This window comes from Psammomys obesus, unplaced genomic scaffold (genome assembly GCF_907164565.1).
Source record: "Psammomys obesus unplaced genomic scaffold, mPsaObe1.curated_primary_1811, whole genome shotgun sequence".
NCBI lineage: Eukaryota > Metazoa > Chordata > Mammalia > Rodentia > Muridae > Psammomys > Psammomys obesus.
This window is the reverse complement of record NW_026596131.1, coordinates 15,635,309-15,658,741: the sequence shown is the minus strand read 5'-3', so window position 1 is coordinate 15,658,741 and position 23,433 is coordinate 15,635,309. Positions and strand designations below refer to the sequence as shown.

The following is a 23,433-nucleotide window of genomic DNA, read 5'->3' as shown; positions in this document are numbered from 1 at the left end:
CACACACACACACACACACACACACACACACACACACACACACACACGGGCACTGGGGACAGGACCAGCCTGAGCAGAGCGGGCCTCCAGCTCGAGATGGAGGGCTTCGGATCCTGGCAGCACTGCGGGCACTGTCTCCACCAGCAGCATTTCCGGGGCCCTGGGTGGCCCTCAGCACCAAAAATAATCATAAAGATCTGACTGGAAGGGTTCCTTCCGAGTCCCAGCAAAGGCCAGTCACTCCAAACAGCTGCTCCAGACACCTCGGGAGAAGCCAGGTCCCAGCAGGGCCTCAGGGCCTCATCCACAAGACCTGTGTCCAAAGCTCAGTCCCAAGGTAGACCTCAGCTACCTTGTTGGAGTACAAGCAAGCATTGGTGTCTGTTCCAGGACTTAGGAGAGTCCAGCCTTCCTAGTGTCTGTCCCAGCTTCGCAAGTGGCAGGGGTGTCAGAGAACCTACTAGGTCTCTGGAGGAAAGTGGTTCCAGTGGCAACCTGGCTATGCCTTCTGTCTCCCCGAGTTGAAAAACAGTCTCTCCTGCCTCCAATCCACCCACTGGCCAGTGAGTTCCCTTCCACCTACCCAGCTGCCAGGGCCAGGGGTACTGGGTCTCTAAACACGTTGGCCCTTTTCCTTCCAACAGCAGGCAGCCCTCAGCAGCTGCTCTCCTGCCGTGTCTGAAGGTGTGCGGGGCTGGCAGATCCTTCCCAGGCTCCACTGCCCTGCCAGGCGAGGTCTGTCCCAGCGTCTCCCATGTGTCATCTTCCACACTGCATGCGGTGCTACAGGGCCCTTGTCCTTGTGGGAGCCCACGGTTGGACAATTATCTAGAAGGGAAATAGCTAGGTCAAAGGTATGGGGAGTTTGAAGTGTTACCAAATTGTTGTAAAAGAGCCTGGCCGCGTGCCTGCCGCTGGCTGCCGGTGGAAGGCGGCTCTCTGCCCCACTGCGGCACCCCAGATGGAACTGACACTTCCTTGCTGGTTTTAACTTACAATTATTTGGGGGGCTTGGGTTTTTTTTGGTTTTTTTTGGTTGGTTTTGTTTTGGAAACAGGGATTCCTGTAGCTCAGGCTTGTCTCGGACACTAGGTAGTTTAAAATGATTTTGAACTTTTGATTCTCCTGCCTCCGGCTCCTTAATTTGCAATTACTTGTTTTGCTTACGTGGTTGGTTCAGTTTGTTGCTGTTTGTTTGGGTGTTTTTGAATCAGGGTGTGACTTTATAGCACTGACTCTCCCAGAACCACGCACTGTGTAGTTCAGGCTGGCCTTGAATGTACCAAAATCTGCCTCTGCTTCCGGAGTGCTGAGATTGAAGGTGTATGCCACCACACCCAGCCCCTTATCTGCAGCTTTGAAGCTGTAGACATTTCATGGTTGGGTTTAATATGGATTTGTGACCTTTTCACAGAGGACAGGGGAAGCTGGAGACTTAGGGCGACAGACTCTCGGCGGTCTAGAAAGGGAGCCTCTACCTAGGAGAGGGGCGGTGCTGGGAGGCCAGGGCCGGGCTGAAGGGCTACCCCGCGTGAAGCGGGGGCTGAATCCTTCAGGTTCTTGGTTTGAGGTGCACAAGACAAAGTCCCAGGTACAATGAGCCCATTTTCAAGTGGCAGCTGAGGCCAGATCCCAGTCACCAAATAACTGCTTAGTGCTCCTGGCCTGCACAGACCTAACCAGAGCTGCCCGGAAGGGGTGGGTTAGCAGGAGGGCTGAGGTTGTCCAAGGGCCACAGGGTCCCGGGTGGAAGCGCCTGACGATCGAGGCTACCAGTCCGGACTAGCCCAGCTCCTCCGATCAGTCTGGGCTCCTCCCGTCTGTGCAGTGCAGTGGCTGGGTTGAGCGGTTTGTTTTTTCTTTTAAAAACCCTCATGGCACAAGCCTTTAACCCCAGCTCTGATAGGCAGAGGGAAGAGGATGATTATGAATTCAGGGCCAGCCTGGCTACATACTGGAGCCCAGTCAAAAAGCAAGAAAATAAAATAAAATAAATAGAAAAAAAAAGGTTGGTGTTTAAAATGTTAAGGTAAAATGTGCTGTAGTTGCAAGTCATTTCTTAAACCCCACTTATGTAACAGCTTCTGTGCCATCTGACAGTGACCACACTGTCCCGCAGGCCGCCCTTATCTGAAGATCCAGAGGGAAAAGAAAGGACTGAACAACCGGCCCTTGTCTGATGGCCTGCTTGTGGAGGCTCACTGTCGCAGGCTCGAATGGCCAGCCCTCCACCTCAGGAGAGTACTCCTGGTCTGAGTGTCTCCAGCAGGGAAGGAGGGTGGGGAGAGGGAGGGGCAGGCAGGAAGTGGCCAGTGGGCTAGGCCTTGGGCACACCCACAGCTGCCCCTCCCTGGCTCCTTGGAGCCAAAGCTTCTGTTTCTAGGGAAACTGGAAACGTTTTTTTTTTTTTTTTTTTTCTTTAAAAAACGTTCGCTTTGAAACCTGTTTGGCAGGATTTCCCTCTGTAGCCTTGGCTGTCCTAGACCTCAGATCCGCAGACCAGGTCACCCGGAGCTGAGAGATCCACCTGCCTCTGCAACCCTAGTGTTTGGATCAAAGGTTGCGCCACCACCACCCAACTACAGAACAATTATTCTTTCCTTCTTTCTTTCTTTCTTTCTTTCCTTCCTTCCTTCCTTCCTTCCTTCCTTCCTTCCTTCCTTCCTTCCTTCCTTTCTTTCATTCTCTTTCTTTCTTTCATTCTCTTTCTTTCTTTTCTTTGTTGTTGGGTTTCTCTGTGTAGCTTAGCCCTGTAGCCCAGGCTGGCCTCAAATTCAGAGCTCCTCCTGCCTCTGCCTCTAAAGTGCTGGAATTAAAAGCGTGTGCCACTACTGCCCTGCCAACATGATTCTTGTAAGGATCAAGAGAATATCTTTGTGGATAAAAGTGCCGCTCAAGCCCTGAGTTCAGATCCTGCCCCCACATAGGCCCAGTGTGGCAGCATGGGCCTGCCATGGTGGATTCAAACTCAGTGAGAGACCTCATTTCAAAGCATTCAGACACCTCAGCCAGGTGTGATGGCGCACACCTGTGACCCTAGCCTTCTCTATGAAGGCCAGCCTGGTCTACATATCAAGTTCCAGGACAGCTAGAGTGACATAATAGAGACCCTGTCTCAAAAAATTAAGTTAAATCGGGCGGTGGTGGCACACGCCTTTGAGCCCAGCACTCAGTAAGCAGAAGCAGGCAGATCTCTGAGTTCGAGGCCAGCCTACAGAGAGAGTTCCAGGACAGCCAGCCCTAAACAGAGAAACCCTGTCTCAAAAACAACAAATTAAGGTACTGTAATGCAAGGTCTCTGAGTTCAAGACCAGCCTACTGTACAGAGTAAGTTCTAGGACAGACAGGACTACCCAGAGAAAAACCAAAATAAATAAAATAAGGGGCTGGCAAGATGGCTTAGTGGGTAAAAGCGCTTGCTGCCAAACCTGACAGTTAGACTTTGGTCCCTGGGACATGGTAAGGAAAGAGCTACCACAGACGGACCTCTGACCTTCGATACATGTGTGACAAGTGTGTCCACAGCACACACAACAACAAGTTGGGTTGGAAAGATGGCTCAGCCAAGTAGAGCGCTTGCTGCTCTTGTCACGGACATGGGTTTGATTCCCAACACTCACATGGCTGCTCACAACCTCTCTAACTCCAGTTCCAAGGTCCACCGCCCTCGTCTGGCTGCGTGCACACGTGGCGCATCGGCCAATGGGCCGCGGAAAGACCGTGCACCTAAAAGTAGGCCAGTCTTTAAAAGAGACTGGGAACTAATTAGATTAAACTTTAAACATTGGAACCTTAGCACTCAATTGAGTCAAAACAAAGTATGGGCTGATCCCAGAGGCTTTCAAACTCGGGGGAGGAGGGGGGCAGTGCGCCCCTGGAGCCTCCCACGTGTGCGGCCTCCATCCAGTCACTGAGCGGCCTCACTGTCAGTGCCAACTGAGGAGCTGATAGACTGTAGGGAGAGACGGCTCAGCAGCTAAGAACACGGCGGTGGCCAGGCACAGTGGTTCACGTCTGTGATTCTAGCACTTTGGGAAACAGAGGCAGGTAGATCTCTGAGTTTGAGGGCCAGCCTGGTTTACAAAGTGAGTTCTAGGACAGCCAGAGACTCTGAGAAACCCTGTCTTGAAAACCCATTAATAGTGAACTGCAGAGATGGCTCGGAGGTTAAGAGCACTGGCTGCTCTTCCAGAGGTCCTGAGTTCAATTCCCAGCACCCACATGGTGGCTCACAACCACCTATAATGAGATCTGGTGCCCTCTTCTGGCCTACAGACACACATTGTTTACAGAACAATGCAGGCAGAACATTGTATACAAAATAAATAAGTCTTAAAAAAAAAGAAAACCCATTAATAATAATAGCAATAATAATAATAACAGGACCTCTGTCCAGTTCCCAGCCACCCCCACGGCTCACACTGGAGTCTTTTGAGATTCCAGTCCCGGGGAATCTGGCACATACTTCTGGCCTTTGAAGGCACCGCAAAAAATGTTGTGCATAGACATCCATTTAAGGAAGACACTAAAACACACAAAATAAAAATAAATAAAACAACTACCTAGGCAGTGGTGGGAAAGTGCCACAGACCTTCGACCCCAGTGCTCTGGAGCCAGAGCAGGCAGATCTGTGGAAATTCAAGGCCAGCCTGTCTCCAGAGTGAGTTCCAGGACAGCCAGGGCTACACAGAGAGACCCTGCTCAGAAAACAAACAAACAAAATAATAAAATACAATCTAAGGAGAAGAAAGGAAGGAAGGAAAGAAAAAGAAAGAAAGAGACTCCCTGGTGAGGGCTCACCCTCCATTCTCAGCTCGGGAGCCTGCGGATAGCTGGCTTGTTCAAGGCCAGCATGGACTATACCAGGACCCATCATAAAAAGAGGGAATGTGGATACGGTGCAAATATTGTGATCTAGCACGGGGCCAGGAGCAGAGGCAGAACCAACACAGGCTACGTGAGACCCTGTTTTAAAAAAAACAAGAACGGGGCACTGGGGAGAGGGTGAGCGGTTAAAAGCACATGTTGGTTTGTGCAGAGGACCTAAGTTCAATTCCCACACCACATGGCGCCTCCCAGCACTCCTTAAGTCAGTGCCAGTAAACCTGACACCCTGGTCTGACGTCATGGTGCCAGGCACACACAGGGTGCACACATTACACAGGTGGGCAAAACATACAGGAGAAATAATACTTTTTAAGGAAGGAAAGGTGAAAAGGTGAAGTGGGGTAAGGATGGGAAGGAAGGAAGGGGGGCCAGGAAGGTGGGACAGGAAGAGAAGAGGCCTGTGGGAAACTGTAGTGGCTCACACAGGCAGCTTAGCTTCAGAATGGGGTGTGGGCTTTAGCAGGAGTGAGGTTATTTTGAGGCTTTCCCTGCTTTGCTGCTGTTAGGCCAGCCTGGCATCCTGTGATGCTCTTTAACCGGGAGTCCCTGACACCTGTCCACTCTCCAGCTCTCCAGGTGCTTTGTGTCTCTTGTGAAATCCAAGGTGAGCTCAGGAGAGCGGTCAAGATGTCCTTGTGGGACATGGCAATGAGCTGCTTGTGATGCATTATTTGTGATAAGAAAAGTCAGTGAAAATCTCACAGAATGGCAACTCCAAGAACAGTCTGTGACTACTGTAAGCTGACCCAGAACGTGGTGTTCCTTTCCTGTCTGCTCCTCACCCTAAGTGACAGAGAATTCCCCCAGGTCCGAATAACCTGAGCTGGACAGTGGACATGAGGCTCTGGTGGCCAAGGTGAGACACACAGGCAGGAGATCTGGGAACAACAACCCTGGAGGGAAAGCAGGCCCCTCAGGAGCCCCGTCAGGAGGGGCCCAGCCTGTGCAGGCCTGGCCCCCAGCCCCGCCACTGTCACGCAGCCTTGATCTACAGCCAAGACTGCTCTCACTCAGGAGGTCAAGGCTCCTCTCCATCTCCCAGCATTTCTGTCCTTAGCCTGGTCCCTATTTTTGAATGAGAGCAACACTGCTCTGCGATGCCTGCACTCAGCTCCACAGCATCGGAGAAACCTGTGCAGGGCTGGAGAGAGGGCTCCGCCGTTGAGAGTACTGGAGGCTCTTCCGGAGGACCTGAGTTTGGTTCCAGGGCCCACAGAGCTGCTTACAGTCCATACCTCCGGTTCCAGTGTTCCAGTGTGTGCTCCTACACATAAAATAGAAGTGAATATTTTTTAAAAAAGAAAAAAAAGTGGGGCATGGTGGCTCATGCCTTTAATCCCAACACTCAGGGGGGCAGAGGCACGCAGATCTCTTTGAGTTCGAGGACAGCTTGGTCTGCAAAGTCCAGGACAGCCAAGGCTACCCTGTCTTGGAAAAAAAAAAGGAAGGAAGAAAGGCCAGTTGGTGATGGCACACACCTTTAGAACAGCCAGGGCTACATACACAAAAATTTTTTCAACAAACAAAACAACAAAACTGCTTTAGAAAAATGGAAATAACTGGGCACGGTGGTGCACACCTGTTATCCCAGCATTTGGGAGGCAGAGGCAGGCTGCTCGCTCCAGGCCAGCCTGGTCTACAGTGGGAGTCCAGGGCAGCCAGGGCCACACAGAGAAACCCTGTCTCCAAAAACAACAACAACAAAAGGAACTAAACAAGCAAACCCGTGGAGGTCCTGTTGCTGTCTGAGCTGTGGTCCTTCAGGACAGACACAATTTTGAGACATGGAAGCCCCAGAGATCTGTTGGGCTTTTAAAACTAGTTCTGAGAAGTGCCAGCTGCCACTTAGGAAAGCAATGTGTTGAAGTCCCTTAAGCAAAGCAAACACTTTAGAAATAACCAGATCGGCTTGCTTCCTAGCCGCATTTATTCCAGGCCCACAGAAGGCCCAGTGCCCACTTCCGCTTCTGCAGGCTCTGGTGATAAGGACAGGACTCTAAGGTTCCCCATGAACAACTGGTTAACTGGGTGAAGATGCAGAGCAGCTGTTTGCAGACGCAGGGCAGAAGTCACTGAGTGCACCCTTGCAGCGGAGGAGCAGAAGTCCGTTCTGGGATGTCTGGCCTTCAGTCAGGGCTGCAGGGAACCAGTGAGCCCAGGTGGAGAGCGCAGCGGAGATGAGAATGGAACTTGGAGAGGACTGGAGGAGGCAGGAGCATCTCCGCTTAGAAGCCAGCCTGTCTACAGAGTGAGTTCCAGAACACCCAGGGCTACACAGGGAAACCCAGTCCTGAAAAAGCAAAAAGAAAACAAACAAATGAATAATAAATGAAAGAGAGGAAGTATACAGAAGAGAGCTCCCAATATTCCACTGCACGTGCGGGGCAGCAGATGGAGGAGGGCTTGTCTGGCCTGGCCACGCCTCTGCTTATCCCAGCACCACAAAGTGAAACACAAGCCCAGGACGAGGGCCACAAGTTCAAGGCCAGCCTGCTCTACATGCAAAATTCCAAACAAGCTAGGTCTACACATAGGACCCTGTTTCAATAATTCCTCTCCCAAAAAAAACTTTTTTTTTTTTTTTTTTTGGAGGCCAGTCTGGGATACATAGCTTGAGATCGTATCTCAAAAAAGCAGTGAGATGAAGAAAAAGAAAAAGAAAAAAGAAAAAAAGAGAGGGAGAGGGAGGAGTTAAGGGAGGAAGAAAGAAAAAGAAAAACTGCCAGGGTAGGGGCTGTTCAGGCCCCAGACAGTATGAGTGCGCATCCCCGGGGACCGCCCCCTTCCGTGCAGGAGGGCGAAGCTGCATCTCCATCTACATCCTGTATGGTAGCTCAGCTGAACCAAAATCAAGCCAGGCTCCTCTGAGAGACAGAGGAGATTTCAGGTGTGCAAGAAAATGTCCAGGGCCAAGTGGTGATGGCACACGCCTTTGATCCCAGCATGCGGGAGACAGAGGTAGGCGGATCTCTGGGAGTTCGGGGCCAGCCAGGACTGCATAGTGAATTCCAGGACAGCCGGGACTACACAGAGAAACCCTGTCTGCAAAACACAAAACAAAACAAAACAAAGCAGGGATATCAGTCAGTGAGAAGAGCCTCAGAAATGTGGGAAGTGGTTGACCTCGAACTGTTAGGAGGGCGGGTGGGCTAGGGGCGTGGCTGATGCGGCAGAGTGCTCGCCGGCATGCGCATGGTCCAGGGTCCAATCCCCTCACTGCATAGACCAGTACAACCCCATAATCCCAGCACGCAGATGAGGCAGGAGGACCAGAAGCTGAAGGTCATCCTTGGCTGCCTAGCTCAGTGGTTCCCACCCTTCCTGATGCTGTGACTTTCTAATACAGTTCCTCGTGTTGTGCTGGCTCCAGCCATGAACTATTTCATTGCTGCTTCATGACTGTGATTCTGCTGTTATGAATCATAGGATAAATATCTCGAATGCAGGGATTTGATATGCGGCCCCAAGAGGTCTGCCCCTGCAGGCTGAGCACTGCTGGCTGAGGTAGTTCTAGGCCAGCCTGGGCTAGTGTCAGCACATTTGGGGGTGGCTGCTTTTTTAAAAAAAGTTTGTCAGTTTGTTTTTCTCTTTTTTCAAAATTATTTTCTTTACATCCAGACCTCACTTTCCCTCCCCTCCTCTCAGGCCTTGCTCCTCCCCTCCCCTCTGCCGTGCCTCATCCTCTCCTTTTCTGTTTCTTGTTGTTTTTCCTTTTTAATAATTTATTTAATTTCATGTGCATTACTGTGAAGATGTCAGAGCCCTTGGAATTATGAGCTGCCATGTGGGTGCTGAGAATTGAACCCCAGTCCTTTAGAAGAGCAGACAGTGCTCCTAACCACTGAGCCATCTCTCCAGCCCTTTTTCTTGTTTTTTTAAAACAAGAAGCCTTGCCAGATGGTGGTGGCATACACCTTTAATTCCAGTCATAATCTTCATCGTCTTACAGAAAAAGAGGTGAGGGACAGAAGAGGTATTCTGTGTGGTTTGTTCTCCGTGAGGGTTGTCTGGTTTTATTTACAGTGAGGTTCGCTTTATGGCTCTGGCTGGTCTGGAACTCGCTGTGGTAGGCTGACCTCAGACTCACCGGGATCCACCACCTCTGCCTCCCTGGCGATGGGATTGACAGGCACGATGATCACACTTCTCAAATAATCGGTGTCCTCAGGAGGCGGTGCCAAACAAGCCTGCCGACCCCTGGAGCCCACAGAAAGGTGGGAGGGTGACGCCATGTGTTTCTTCTGGCCTCTGAACCTGCACTGTGGACAGCCCATATCATACACACACGCTCACACACACACACAAGCAATATTTTAAGAAGGTGATAAAGATGGCCAGGCATGGTGCCGCACACCTGTGATCCCAACCCTCAGGGAGGCAGAGGCAGTGGATCTCTGTGAGTTCCAGGCCAGCCTGGTCTGCAGAGTGAGTTCCGGACAGCCAAGGCATTAATTAATTAATTAATTAATTAATTAATTAACAAAGTGATATTAAAGCCATCAAAGAAAAACTAGCACATTACACATAAGAAAGGAAGATGAAAATCCTGATAAGCTTCTCTCAGAAATCAAAAGCCACAAAGCAGGATTTCCCCTGGAAATCAGACCACACCTAGTCTGCTGTGTCTTCCTCCCTGTAACTTTAGTGCTTAGGTTGAGATAGAAGGGCTGAAAGGTCTAGGCTATCCTGTGCTACCTACATAGAAATCTTGTCTCCAAAAACAGTAACAACAACAAAACAGAAACAAAAGCTAGTATGGTGTGTGTAGCTTAGTGTCAGGACAGTAGGGGCTGAGGATGTTCAGCAGATAGAGTTTGCCTGGAGTCCACGGGTTTTGCATACCCAACACTTCATCAATGAGCACAACAGCGCAAGTCTGTCATCCTAGCATAGGGGAGGCAAAGGCAAGAAGAGCAAGTATTTCAGCTATATATGGAGTTCTGGGCCAGCCTAGGCTATGTGAGACCTTTAAGAAGAAGAAAAGAAGAAGAGGAGGAAGAGGAAGGAAGAAGAAGAAGGAAGAGAAGAAGAGGAAAAGGAAGAAGAAGATCAGCAGCTGGGTGGTGGTGGCAAATATCTTTAAGCCCAACACCTGGGGTTGGGGGCAGAGGCAGGCAGATCTCTGTAAGTTTGAGGCCAGCCTGGTCTACAGAGCCAGAGGACAGCCAGGGCTACACAGAGAAACCTTGTCTCAACACACACCCCCTTTATAGAAAAAAAAGGTATGGCCTGGCATGTATGAGACAGAATTGTAGTTTCCTAGACTAACATATTTACGTGGTCTAAGCACTGTGTTAACCGACTGGGAGGAAGAGCCAAGACTTGGCTATGTCCTATCCCTAGGAGCCCACATAGCAGCCTGGCAGTGACAGACCTCTGTAGACCTGTGTAGTCTCAGTTCCTCCTGAGAGCACGGCAGAGGATCAGTGGAACCTGGGAGCTCCAGGCCAGCCCAGAAAGTACATGTGTTTTGTGTTCCTGGGTGCTCTGCCTACATGCACGTATGTCTGAGGTGGTGCCTTCTGGAACTAGAGTGAGCCAGGAGCTCCCATGTGGGTGCTGGGAATTGACCCCGGGTCCCCTGAAAGAGCCGCCAGTACTCTTAACCACTGAGCCATCTCCAGCCCCATCTCTTTTTTCTTTTATTTTTTAAGGCAGGACCTAATATAGCTCAGGGTGACCTGGCACTTATTATTATGACACTGAACTAGCCTCTTGCCTCCATATCTACTGTGCCCAGATTACAGGAGTTGTCACCACATCCACGGGGGAACCTCCCCCTTGAAAAAAATCTAAAAGCAGATTAAGAAAGCCAAGAATCCAGCAACAGAAAAACAGCTGCCCAGTTAACACAGCTGCTGTAGGTTAATTTTTTTCAGTGAGAGGATTAAGTCCCAACAAGGAGTGTTTCTGGATAGAAGGGCCTGTGTGGCAAGGGGCAGATGTGCGAAAGAAGGCCACAGCGTGCGTGTGCTGTGTCTGCATACATGCAGACAAAACACAGGAAAACAAGACCTCCAGAGGGAGGAGAAAAGGACCAAAGGAACAGAAGCCCAAGAAACGGAGGGAATGGGCTCCAGCTGCATTTGGTGAATCAGGATTTGGTGGCAGAACAGGTATGCAGAGAGGGCCCTGCCGGCATTCAGCCCTGCACTGGGCCCAGCAGACCAGGCTTGATGTCAACATGGAATTTCTGAGGCCACTCTTCCTGTCCAGCTTAAAGCCAAGCTCTTTACCTTACCTTCCAGAAATTGGACCTCGAGAGACAACTGCCAAATTCCCAAACAGGCCACTTGGCAAGATAACAGAGTTCTCTCCGTCCTAATCCCGTCACAAAATGGCCTACCTAAAGGGAAGCGGTGTTGCTTAATCAATCGTTTTCTATTGTCTTAGCTGCCAGGTCCAACCTTACAAAGAAAGTAGTTTTATGTAGTTAGGATGGAGCCAAGGGTCATTGGTAAGAAAGTGCTCCACCGCTGAGCTACATCCCAAGCAAGGACAGGAACTTTAAAATAACATTTCTAGCTGAGCCCGTGGCAAAGGCCTGTAATTCCAGCTTGGGCAGCAATCTTACTGTCTCAGCCTCCGAAGTGCTGGAGCATGAATAGGTGTGAGTCACCATGCTCAGCTACATACACGTTAGCTGGCTTTATCTCCAGGCCACACACCATACCATAACATTTTCTTAACATAATCTTTTCATTTGATGATTCTATTGATGGCTTACCAACAGAAAAAGGCCAAAGCAAGCAAAAAATAGAATAAATCTGCACCCCTGATTTCAGCCAAAATGGGCTGGAAACGCTTTTAAAAAGTGTTTGTACTTGAATTCATATTAAACATGTGCATACTTTTTCTGTCATCTCTAAGAATACAGCGCAGCAGGTGTCTGTAGGGAGAGGACTCATACTGTATTTTATGGAATTAGGGGAGGTGATTTAGAGTCAGTGTCACCATCCAAACACTGAGACATTCCATATGAAAACTAGGGCAGATTTTAGTGCTGGGGAGGGAGATGGCCTGGAGCTGAGCCCCTGTAAGCATCAAAACATGACTCCACTATGGTTCTAGCCATTGTGTACCAGAAAATAGGGACAAAGACCAAAGGAGCTACTAATCATAAATCATGATGTCACTGAGTGTGTGGGTGAGCTTGTTGCTGCAGCCGTACCAACCCTGGCGCTTGGCACTGGGTCCTAAGACATTTTGCTATAAAGCATACCAAGTGGCCAAAGGCAGAATTTTCCCCATTGAGTAGAAGGTGTGACTAAGTGCAGGGAAGCAAGGTTTTATAAAAACGCACTCGGAGGAGAAGCCGGAGCGCAGCTCGCTGGGACCAAGGGCACAGGTCTCAGCCACTCCTCTGATGGAGGGAGTACTCCAGCATCACAGAGCACCTTTAAGGACCATGAATGTGCGTGTTTTCCTCCCAGGCCCACAGGCAGGGCAGTGGTTGGGTGGAGGCCACAGGGAGCCGGGCAGGAGCTGTACCGACATCCACAGGCAGATGTGGAGAGGTTTGTGTTACAGTGACCCTGGGCCCATTTTGTCACACTCCAGCCAGCACTGTGTGAATCAGGTGAAAGGTGGGGATCTTTTCACCTCAAACGTTCATCCCTGACCAACCATATTGGCTGTTTCTCTTTTTTTTTCTTTTAACTTGAATTTGAGCTTTCAATCCTCCTGCATCTCTGCCTCTTAGGTGTTGAAATTAGTGTGAGCCACCACACTGAGCCTCTTTGTTAGTTTGGTTGGTTTTGGTTTTGAGACAGGGTTTCTCTGTGTAGCCTTGGCTGTCCTGGACTCACTCTGTAGACCAGGCTGGCCTGGAACTCAGAGAGATCTACCTGCCTCTAACTCTCCATTAAAGGAATGTTCCACCACACTAAGCTTATCTTAAAACATTTTCATGATGACTTAGATGAAGAAAAAAAATTAGAAACATTCATGATTTGGAAAAAAAAAAAAAAAAAAAGGCCGGGTAGTGTATCGAATCCGGCATTCAGAGGCAGAAGCAGACAGATCTCTGAGTTTGAGGCAGGAAGCACTCTTCATTCCAGTATCACGTGGTCTGCTCCCAGGAACCCACCAAAAGAATAAAAATAAAAAAAAAAAAAAAGAGAGTCCAGGCATGGTAGCACGCACCCATGGTCCCTACCTGGGAAGCAGGCAGGAAGGTCTGTGAGTCTGCCTGAAGCCAAATGATAAGAGTCCTCATCTTCTCTTGTGGAAAATCCCAGTTTGTTTGTCTGTGCATTCATTTGTTTTATTGTAAGAGTGTTTGCCTTTATGTCTGTGTGCCTGGTGCCTTCAGAATTCAGGAGAGGGCACTGGGTCCTCCTGACCTGGGGTGAGGGATGTTTTTAAGCCACCAAATGGATGCTTGGACGTGAATCCATGTCCTCTGCAAGAGCAATAGGTGTTTTTAGCCATTGAACCATTATTTTTGCCCCTGGGGTCCCCAGTTTAACCCCAGCACTGCAAAGCAAAGTTCCCTGGCCTGACTGCATACAGTTATAATCCGAGCACTCAAGAGGCTGAGGCAGGGGGATCACAAGTTGGAGACCAGCTTTAGCTACCCAGTGTGATCCTGTCTCAAAAAACAGGCAAACAAAAAAAAACATATTAACCACTCCTCTCCAGAGCATCTGAATTGAGGGCTTGGGCTTTGGGATAAATGGCTCAGTTGGTAGGGTGCCTGAGCTAGCACGCACAAAGCCCTGGGTTCAATGCCTGGCAATATGCAAAGAGAGGTAAAGGCAAGAGGATCAAAGTCACAAATTGGAAGCCGCCATGGGAAACATGAAACTGATTAAAGAAAAAGGAAAACAAGAAAAATTACTAAAATATTTAAGCACATACCTTACAAAATAGATAAATTGCCAGGAAGTGCTAGGAAGATGCCCTCTATCGTATATAAATTACTTCTTAATAAAAATTATTTCAGAGGCCTGAGAAATGGCTCACCAGGTTAGGGCACTCTGAGCCTGACAACTTGAGTTCCGTCCAGGAATCCACACTGTAGCTTCCAGAATGCGTGCTGTGGCACACACACTCCATCTCCCCCCTCCCCCACGACACACTCATAGAATGCTACTACATTCTTTCTGCTTGGGGATCTGGGTCCATTACAGACAAAGTGAAGACAAGTCTGTGTAGGAAATGCCTTATCCTGCTGAGCCTGTTGTTTGGTGGCCATTTGCAGGATGCTTATTTTCACCAGGCCATTAGAGGCTTCTTAATTGTTCTCCCCTGTGGCATTTAGGGACACCAAGGGAGACCATTATTGTAGACAAGCAAGCCAGGAGCCCCAGCACCATGGGAGTGTAGTAGAACCCAGGGGACAGAGCCAGTGGAGGTGCCAGAAACCCATGCAGCACCTGCACACACACACACACACACACACACACACACACACACACACAACCCCCCAATAGCTTGAGTAAAAGTCTACCCTGGAGATTTAACTTTGAACAGGGTATAAATCAAGCCTCCGGGGCTGTCTTCTCCCATCCAGGCCCAGACACTGGGCAGCCCCGGGGAGTTTCACAGCAGCACCCGCCTTGCTGCTTCTGAAGCTGCAGCCCTCCAGCTGCCTCAGAAGGGCTCTGCAGTGTAGCTGGAGCTGCCGGCCTTCCTGAACCCCTGAACTTGGCTTCGCTTCTCTCTCCTGCCATGTAGACGATGCTGTCTTCCTTCTGTTTCTTCTCTTCCAGTCTATATACTCCTTTCCCTTTTCTTAAAGACTTGGCTGGGCCTCCCAGCGCCATGGTAACAGGAGTGGCGACAGTAGCTGTCTTGTGTCCTTCCTAAATAAGGGGATTAGGCTAAAGCTTCTAAATGTGATGATTGCTATGTGCTTCTCAATGGGACCTTTATCAAGTTTCTCCCAGCAGGGCTGGAGGCTGTGCTTAGCAGACACCAGCCTTGGGCTCCCCAGGACTGTAAAAAGGTACTTTCTATCTCTGACTTGGAGATGCCACCAACAGGCCTCAAACCTCGTCCATGCTTTATCTGTGCTGAAGTGTGAGTATGGTGAAGCAATGTCAGACCTGGTGAGGGTCACCTTGCAGTGCAGCCGTGAACTTGACTTTGCAATGATGTGCCCTCTTTAGCACTGATTTGGTTTGTTTTGCCTATATTTGTTTTATGTTTTGTGTACATGTGTCTGTGTACGTGTGTGTGTGTTTGCTTTTGAGACAGGGTTTCTCTGTCTCGGTTTCCTGGCTGTCCTGGAACTCACTCTCTATAGACAGGCTGGCCTCCAACTCAGACACTCACCTGCCTCTGCCTCCGGAGGGCTGGGATTAAAGGCCTGTGCCACCACCTCTGACTATTTTTGGGTTTTTGAGATAAATTGTCCCTATCTAACCCAGGCTGAACTTGAACTAATGACCCTACTGCTTCTGCCTCCAGTCATTAGCCCAGCTCTCACTCTTTAACCTAGCCCAGAGCTTGCTCTTTATCTTGTGAATAATTTGGAGAAGATAGGACTTGACTATTTCCTAATATTTCCTTCCTCACTTTTCCCCTTCCTTCCTTCCTTCCTTCCTTCCTTCCTTCCTTCCTTCCTTCCTTCCTTCCTTCCTTTCTTCCTTCCTTCCTGTCGCTCTCTCCCTCCCTCTTCCTTTCAAGATAGCATCTCACTGTAACTCTAACAGTCCAAGATCCAGCTCTTCTGCCTCTCCAGAGCTGGGATTAAAGGCACCTCCCACCCCGCTTGGTCTCTCCCTGCTTTAGAAGTTCGGACAAGAGAGATCTACGTGTAAGCTGTTATATAGAATCAGAATTCACTTGCTGCAGTAGCACATACCTTTAATCCTGACCCGGAGGTCAGGAGGCAGAGGCCAGCCTGCTCTACAGAATGAGTTCTAGCACAGCCAAGGATACACGGAGAAACTCCGTCTCAAACAAACAACAACAACAAAACCCAAACCAGAATTCTCCTTCCACATTTAAGAACCTGTGCTGTGCCTATAGTACCTGAAAAGTTCTGCTTGCAATTCAGAAGAGGTGGAGGGTTTAGGTTGAGGCTGTTCTTCATCCTTATCTTGAAAACTATGTGTGCCCTAGGGTCAGTGTTTCTCCGTGTGTGTGTGTGTGTGTGTGTGTGTGTGTGTGTGTGTGTGCGCGCCCATGCCCTCCACACACGTCAGGCACCTACTTCTCCCTGACTTCCTCACGGAGTCAGCCAAGGCCACAGGAGCTAGTTCTCAGGTAACTACAGCGGGACACTCTGGCAGCAGTTATTCAATAAAACATTCCATTCAAGCTCAGGATTAGGAAATGTGGCCTTCCTAATTCAACCTCAGAACTGAACAGGCTAGTAGGGCCAAGGCCGTGTTCCCTGTCAGGCTGACTCTGAGAACTGGGGGTGAGAGACTGGCTGTGCACTCCGGAGAGGCAGGGATTGGTGTTCTCTGAGCATGAACATTGTGGCACCACTGATTTTTGTCTGAAATGGAAAGCCAGCAACAGGCTGTTGGATTCTATTATTCTGTCACTTAAGGCACACATTTGCAGAGTTCGTGTCATTCTGTAACCAGGGCTGAACCTTCATGTGAACAAGGACAGAGCAGCCACCTGTAGTGAGGTACTCTTACTCGTGAGGTGGGGGTGCAGGTCAGACTCTTGGACCTGAGGCAGGCAGCCCCTTCCAGCAGGGGCCCAGTGCTCAGAGAGACCCTCCTCGCCAGCCAGAGTGGCTGCCTGTGCTAAAGGCCACACTCAGAAACTCTGAGGTGATTCTGAGGATGGTGGCCTCTGGCCTTAACTTGGAGAACAGGGAAGTGCTGTCTGCTCCTGTGCCAGTGTGGACAGAACATGCAGGGGAAGAGCAGGAGAGCAGGAGAGCAGGCCTCCCGAGACAGCTGTGCACACATGGACTCGAATTCCTACCTGTGAGATCAACACAGTGGCTTTCCCCTTTGCAGCGAATGACTCAGGCCCTGTAGCTATCCTGAGCACTCAGCGGTGTGGAGGAAGCTAAAAGCAACTGAGGCAGGAGGGACAGCCTGCAGCCCTCAGCTCCACACGCTGCTCCAGGAAGAATCTCCCATCAGTGTAGACACGGGTCCTCTCTTCTGCAGTACTGACCCTTCCTTCATCCCTAACCCAGAGAAGCAGAACATTGGATGATGTCTGCCTTCCTCCAGTCCCCAGGACCTCCCGAAGCTCAGCAAGTCCTGTTTGTCCTGGAACCTGCAAAGCAATGCTGTGCCGGGATCCCTGTGGAGCCACCACAGGATGAAGCTGGCCTCCTTCCTTAGGAAGCCATGTCTACTCATCTCCCTGGGGCTCTTCCCACCTTCAGCCTGGGGGGGGGTAGGTCCCCCATCCTCCATACAGCGCCATGCTGGGGGTCCCCCATCCCCCATCCTTCATACAGTGCCACAATGGGCGTCCCCCGTCCTTCATACAGCACCATGCTGGAGGTCCTCCATCCCCTGTCCTTCATACAGCGCTATGCTGGGGGTAGGTCTCCGTCCTTCCTACAGCGCAGTGCTGAAGCTGAGAGCCGTGAGAAGGTAACAGACATGGTGCTGAGCTGTGCACCCCACCAGGCGCCCGAGCACGGCGGGGGCTCTGGCCCTCAGGACACCGGGGGAGTGCACTCTTCCTGCATGTGCTGCAGGCATGCCATCCCTCTCTCTCTCCTTTCTGGGGGACGGAAAGCAGCTCATGGGGTCCAAAGGGTCAATGGCCAAACCTCCAGAGAATGATTTCAGAGGAGGCCTTTGACCTGGCCAGCCGCCCATAATGTCTTGAGCAAGCTGGGCAGCCTGTGTCAGCGTGGCCGGCGGCCTCTCCTCATGAGGCCACAGTGGTAATGAGGGGAGCATTGCCTCACTCAGCTGTCCTGGGCTGGGAAAGCAGAGAACAGCTAAGGTACAGCAGCCCAGAGAGGCTGCAACCACAGTGTCCCCACAGTGAGGTGAGACGCAGGGAGCGAGGGCTCGCTACCCACAGTGGGCCTAACAGTCTCCCACCAGCCCTGGCCTGCCCTGCCAGGGTAGCCTAGAATGCTCCGGGGCTGCCTGGAGCCTCAAGTGGGTAGGTTGAGCCTATCAAAGTTCCCCTGTCATGACTTTTATCTAGAAGCCAGCCAAACACAAGTTGGCCATCCCCAGAGAATATCTGACAGAGCCTCCACACGGGGGGCATAGGGACAGTGACATCCTGCAGCCGTCACAGCTTCCCAAGCAACTTGAGACATGTCATGTCCCTTGACCTCCCTCCCCCTCTCACCTTCCGCCCTCATTGTTGTCTGCGTCTCCCAAGGAAGTATCTCAGAATGCAGTTCCCTCCTCCCGCAGCCAGCACCCTTGCCCTGGCTCCCACCTCCCCACCCCTGCCAGACGCAGAATTAGGATTACGCTAGGGAGCTGCACAGGCAAGCACTTGTTGGCCACAGCCTCTGTCTGGACACTTAGCCGAGGTGCTTGCTCTCCTGCTGTGGCACAGCTCAAGGGGACATGGTAGCCAACAGTCCTGTGAATGGAGCCCAAGCTCCTGGCCATTCGTCCGGCGTTCTGTAATGATGAGCAGTCAGGTAGCGTCTAATCACCTGAGGTTGGAGGCTCCTTTGGAGAAAGGCAGGAGGTGGGTTGGCTCAGAAGTGGGGATGTTGTCACTGCAGCTGAGGACCCATGCAGACCACGCTGAAGTCGTGGACCTTTCTTTGGAGGTGGCAGGGAGCCTGGAGAGTTTGAAGGGCCGGAAAGGGTAATACAACCTAATTGGTAAGCATGGTGGAAGAAGCGGCTCAGGGTAAATGCCAAGAAAGCTAAGGTACACACAAGAGCCCATGGGAGAGGAGAGAGGTCCCAGTGAGGGTTGGCTCACCCCAAACACAGGACTGGCTGGAGCAGCCAAGATGAGCTAGCAAGGTCTGGTCAGCTATGCCCAGGGCCACGGCTTGGACTAAAGACACCCAGGGCAAGCCCTCCCACCCCAAGGCAGGCTCTGAGACCTCACTGAGTCTAGTTCTCTGCAAAGCCACATCAGGGCAGCCACAGAGTTGGGAGGTTGAAGCATACTCTGGAGCCAAGCAGCTGGGATGTGGTGCTGAAGGGGACTCGTGGGGTTCGGACTCTCAGGAGCAGGACGGCCGTGCTCAGAAAGTACACCGCTTGGTCATCAGGCACAAGTCCATCTCCAGACAGTCAGCTCTGCTTGCAGACGCCAAGGCCAAATGTTCAGGAAGGAGATGTAACGGTGCTGCAGCAATGCACAAGCTCACCCTCTCCCCCAGCCGAGAGCCGCACGCCCTAAGATCCCTCACAGAGGTACAGCTCGCCCTCTCCCCCGGCCGAGAGCCGCACGCCCTAAGATCCCTCACAGAGGTACAGCTTTCCACAGGCCCAGTGCGTGCAGGGACGGAGCCAACAGGAGGCTGATGGGCAGGGCCTTTACCTGGCAATGTACAAGACAGCTGTATACTCAGACTTCCCTGGCGCCCACTCAGGAGCCCAGGTGGAAAAGTAGAATTCCCGACAGGCAGGGCGGGTTTTGTAGGCCAGTTACTGGTAGGGCCCCAGGTCAGCACAGGTGGGAACCAAAGCTCTGGTCACAGGGACTCAGGCCTCAGCCAGGCTTGACATACCCTGTGCCATGCACCCCAGCTGCAGAGTAGGAGCTGGGACCCCCTGCCCGGGAGGCCAGGAGCAGAAACCAAGGGCCACAAAGTGGGGTGTCCTTCCTCCAACCAGACCTGGTTAGGAACAGTTCAAGGGGCTCCCAGCTCTGGGGCCACCCAGCTCTTGGTGCCAGTTCAAAGCCGCTTTGACACTGGTCTTGAGTCATGAGGAGCTCCACTTGACCACCGTGGACTGGGCTAGTTCCTTCCCTGGCCTTTGCCTGTTCCAGGTGGGCAGCAAGGGGATCTAGCATGAAGCCCTTTCCGCAGTGATGCCTTCTGGGAGCCTTAGAAGGGAAAGAGCCAAGTGACATGGCAGCTACTGGCCGGGAGAGGCGGGTGGGAGCATCTGTGCAAAGCAGAGGTAGCCTGGGTTTGGAGAGCCAGGCACAGCCAGCAGGAACGTTCAGGATCCTAGAAGGCCCCCTGAGTCAGATGGCAGAGCCTGGTCCCACAGGGGCCAGAGCAGAAACGGCCCTAATGAGTCTGCTGGTTCTACATGTTTCAAAAAGTTTCCTCAGAAAGCTGGACATAATATCACATGGCTGAAGCAGGAGGATTGCCATGGGTTTAAGGCCAACCTGGAGTACAAAGCAAGACCCTGACTTCAAAGAGACAAAGAGAAAAAGAGGCACATCACTCCCAGGGTAGCAAGTAGCGAGAACACAGACTGGGAAGCAGGGCCAAGGGCAGCTCACCCGCAGGCCACTTCCCTGGAGCCCGAGCAAGCACTCAGGCTCCATGCCCGTGGCACAGGAACTCAGCCGGCCAGTGTGGGGCTGTGCTGACTCTTCCTCATCAGCGCCCATTCAGCATGTTCCGGGTGCATGGCAGTCGCAGGGTGGACACATCAGCTCAGACCATGTCCATCGCCGCCCAGCTGCCTCATGCCGGGTGGCTAGGCAAGGCTGTCAAGGCTGGCCAGCAGTGGCTTACCTACAAGCCACTAGGTTCTGCTGCAGAACACTAGAGTGCATGGCTGGGCCTTTAACCCCTGCACGTAGGAGGCAGAGGCAGGTGGCTCTCTAGTTTCTAGGCCAAGCAGTTTATATAGTGAGTTCCAGGTAAACCAGGGCTACATAGTAGGTCCTGCTTAAGAAGGAAAAGAAAAAGAATAACAATGTAACCCAGGTAAACCAGAAGCTGCCTGTCTGCCTGGCCAGGCTGCCAGGGAGCAAGGTCTGTCTGGGCACCTTAGAGAGGTGAAGTGCTCTGTCTTAGAAGAGAAATTCGTTTTTATTGTTAGGGACTCAAAAGACAGAAGAGCTCAAACTTGTAGGTGGTCATCTACAAAGGCTAGGTGCATCTCACTACCTCACTGGCCGGCACCTACCTGTTACATCGGGGTTCATGCAGGCGCCGGCAGGGCTGCTGCCAGGGTCCCCCCCCCCCATTCCCCCGTGCCTATGTGCAGCTCCCAGGCCCTGGCCAGTCTCTAGGGAGGCTGAGTGCTCAGTAGCGCTCAGGAACACCACCCTTGTGCTCAGGCCCTGAGGACAGACAGGTGGCCGGGCTTGAATGGGAGCGGGGCCACCTGCTCCATGCCCTTAGGAAATGGTAGCAGCAGGTCAGGGGGTTTTATTTTCTTTTGTCTCCAGAGTCCAGATTTCTGTGTGCTGAGGGAGAGGCGGTCCAAGGATCAGTTGAGAATATGTGGAGCCCATGCCCACACAAACCTTTCACAGCACCCCAGTCAGGACCCAACAGTTGCTGCCTCCAGCTCAGGCTGTCACTGTGGAGGGTCTGCTGGCCTGTGTAGGCTTCTGCAGAGGAAAACAGACCGAGTCCCCACAGTGCGGCATGGCCAGCTCTGGGCACGCACCCTTTCCTAACCTACGCGTCCTCTGCTTCTTGCCTATAGAGTGCCCAGAACCTTCGGGAGCCAGCTGTTCCCAAAAGGCTGACCAGAGCCCTGTCTCCATGCAAAGGGCCTTTGCTGTCCAAGGGCTAAAGATGGAACCTCAGCCAAAAGCCACACACCTCAGACCCAGCAAGTCTCATCCAGTGAAACCTACAAACTGCCAGCAGCAGCGGGCCCCTCGGATCCGGGTCCGCAACTACAACCTCAAGGACTAAAAGCCCTTCTCCTGCAGGGGGCTCAGAGGGCGTTCACCTTGGTGCTTAGGAGCCCATAGGTGGGCTGTGGGCACAGGCCAGGCTCCTGGATGATGGCCTTCCTGATGCTGCCAAGCCATTAAAACCCTCTTCCACGTGCTTGGCCTAGGTTGTCTGTCTTGTCCTACTTGGGAAATGCTGAACCAACTTGCACACTAGAGCCTGGGCTGGCCTCTGTTGCCCGCCTAGGTCATCACTTACAGCCACTGGTGGGGAGACACTGCAGCCACCTACAAAGCGGGTATATCTCCCACAGCATTGTGAGAGAGGTCCTCCCAGGAGCATGAGCCTGGCCAGGGAAGCCCCTATCAGCCTCAGGACCACAGGAACGTATCCATATGCCCTTCTGAAAACCTCATGCCACCTGCCTTGGCACTGGTCAAGTCAAGCATTTGAGGTGTCTTGGGACCTGTTACCACTGCCTGACCATTTCCTGCCCACAGCAGAATTAAAGATGGCCGTGGCCTCAGCTGTGGGGGTGGAGGCACTTCCCAGGTCCAGACTTCTGTGTCCCTAACTAATCATGTGACTTCTGCAGCTTTACTTTGCATCTGTGTAAAATACTGACAGCGATTCCTCGCTGGCTGGCTCCCAGGTGTGGCACCGACAAACATCAAAGGAAAGCCACACTCAGGAATATGGTCTCGTATGCCAGTTGAGAACTCAGGCCTAGGCAGCAGACCTCTGCAGCTCACTCTTGGCTGTGTGTTTGTAGTAGGTGCACACAGAACCATGGGGTACCTTCACAGTAGGCCGCCCAGGAACTGTGTGTCGGGGGCCAGCAGGGCCAATGGCAATGCTCTGTTGGTGAGGCCAGGTGACAGGTCACCCTGCAGCCTCCACTGAACAGATGAGCAGAGATGTCTGCTCTGACCTCAGTATCTTTCTCCGTGGATAGGCTCTGCCCTCGAGCCTGGCATCCTGAGTTACAGCCCTTGCACCTGAGTCCCTCACAGCTCTAGATGCAGAGCTCTGCTGACCACCCATGGCTGACCAGCAATGGCCAGTGAGAAGGCAAACATGGCATATTTGAAGGCACCAGGGGGGGGGGGGTTGGACAGCTCTAGCTGGCACATGCACAAGCCTTTTGTAAACCTCTCCCAGGGCTGGGCCTGAAGCCCACAGCGAACACCAAAGTGAAGGCCCTCAAATGGGGACAGAGCAGGTGTGGGACCTGGGTCCTGCGCCCTCCACCTCCACAGAACACACATTACAGCAAAAGAAGCCAACAGCAGGGCACAGAATGGCCCCTAGAGACATGGGGGCAAGCCCGTGTGTGGGTAGATGCCAGTGTAGGCTGCCCTTCAGGGTCCCTGCTCAGCCACCTTTCACAGAGAGCCGGATGACAAGCCAAGTCGGGGAAGCTGGAAGCCAAGGTTGACATCCAGCATCTGAGGCTCTGGCAGCCTTTTGCATCTAGGCTTTTTGAGGCGCCAAACTATAGAGGCAGTCAAGGACCACTGACACCCCTTCCACCCAACAAGGCCATTGCCCCATTAGAAGGTGTCGCCTTGGTGGCTTGGGCCTAAAGTGTAAGAGCAGCAGGGAAGAAAGCAACCTCCCCGGGCACTCAAGGGGCCCAACCCTGAGTCGTCAGTCTTTTTTTGGTTGGTGGGTTTTGTCATCTCCCGTCCCCAAATTCGATAGCCCTTTCAAAAGAGGAATTTAAAGGGAGGAAGAGGGTCCCGGAAGCTAGCATCTCGTGAGGCGCGCAGCAGCTCCTTTGTTCCCACCATGCGGGGGAGGGGTGGTATCCCGCTCGCCAGATGGCCGCGCCTTGGACACTGCGCGGA

At 52.0% G+C, this 23,433-nt stretch overlaps 1 protein-coding gene across 1 annotated transcript in view; it reads left to right on the top strand.

Annotated features, from left to right (window-relative positions):
• Positions 1–21,733, top strand: part of Ccdc57 (coiled-coil domain containing 57) — a 91,980-nt gene extending 70,247 nt beyond the window's left edge. Inside the window, exon 19 of the mRNA XM_055592134.1 lies at positions 21,387–21,733. Coding sequence (XP_055448109.1) covers positions 21,387–21,601 — 215 coding nt within the window. The 3' untranslated portion in view covers positions 21,602–21,733. The remainder of the gene's footprint in view (positions 1–21,386) is intronic.
• Positions 21,734–23,433: the final 1,700 nt, after the last annotated feature.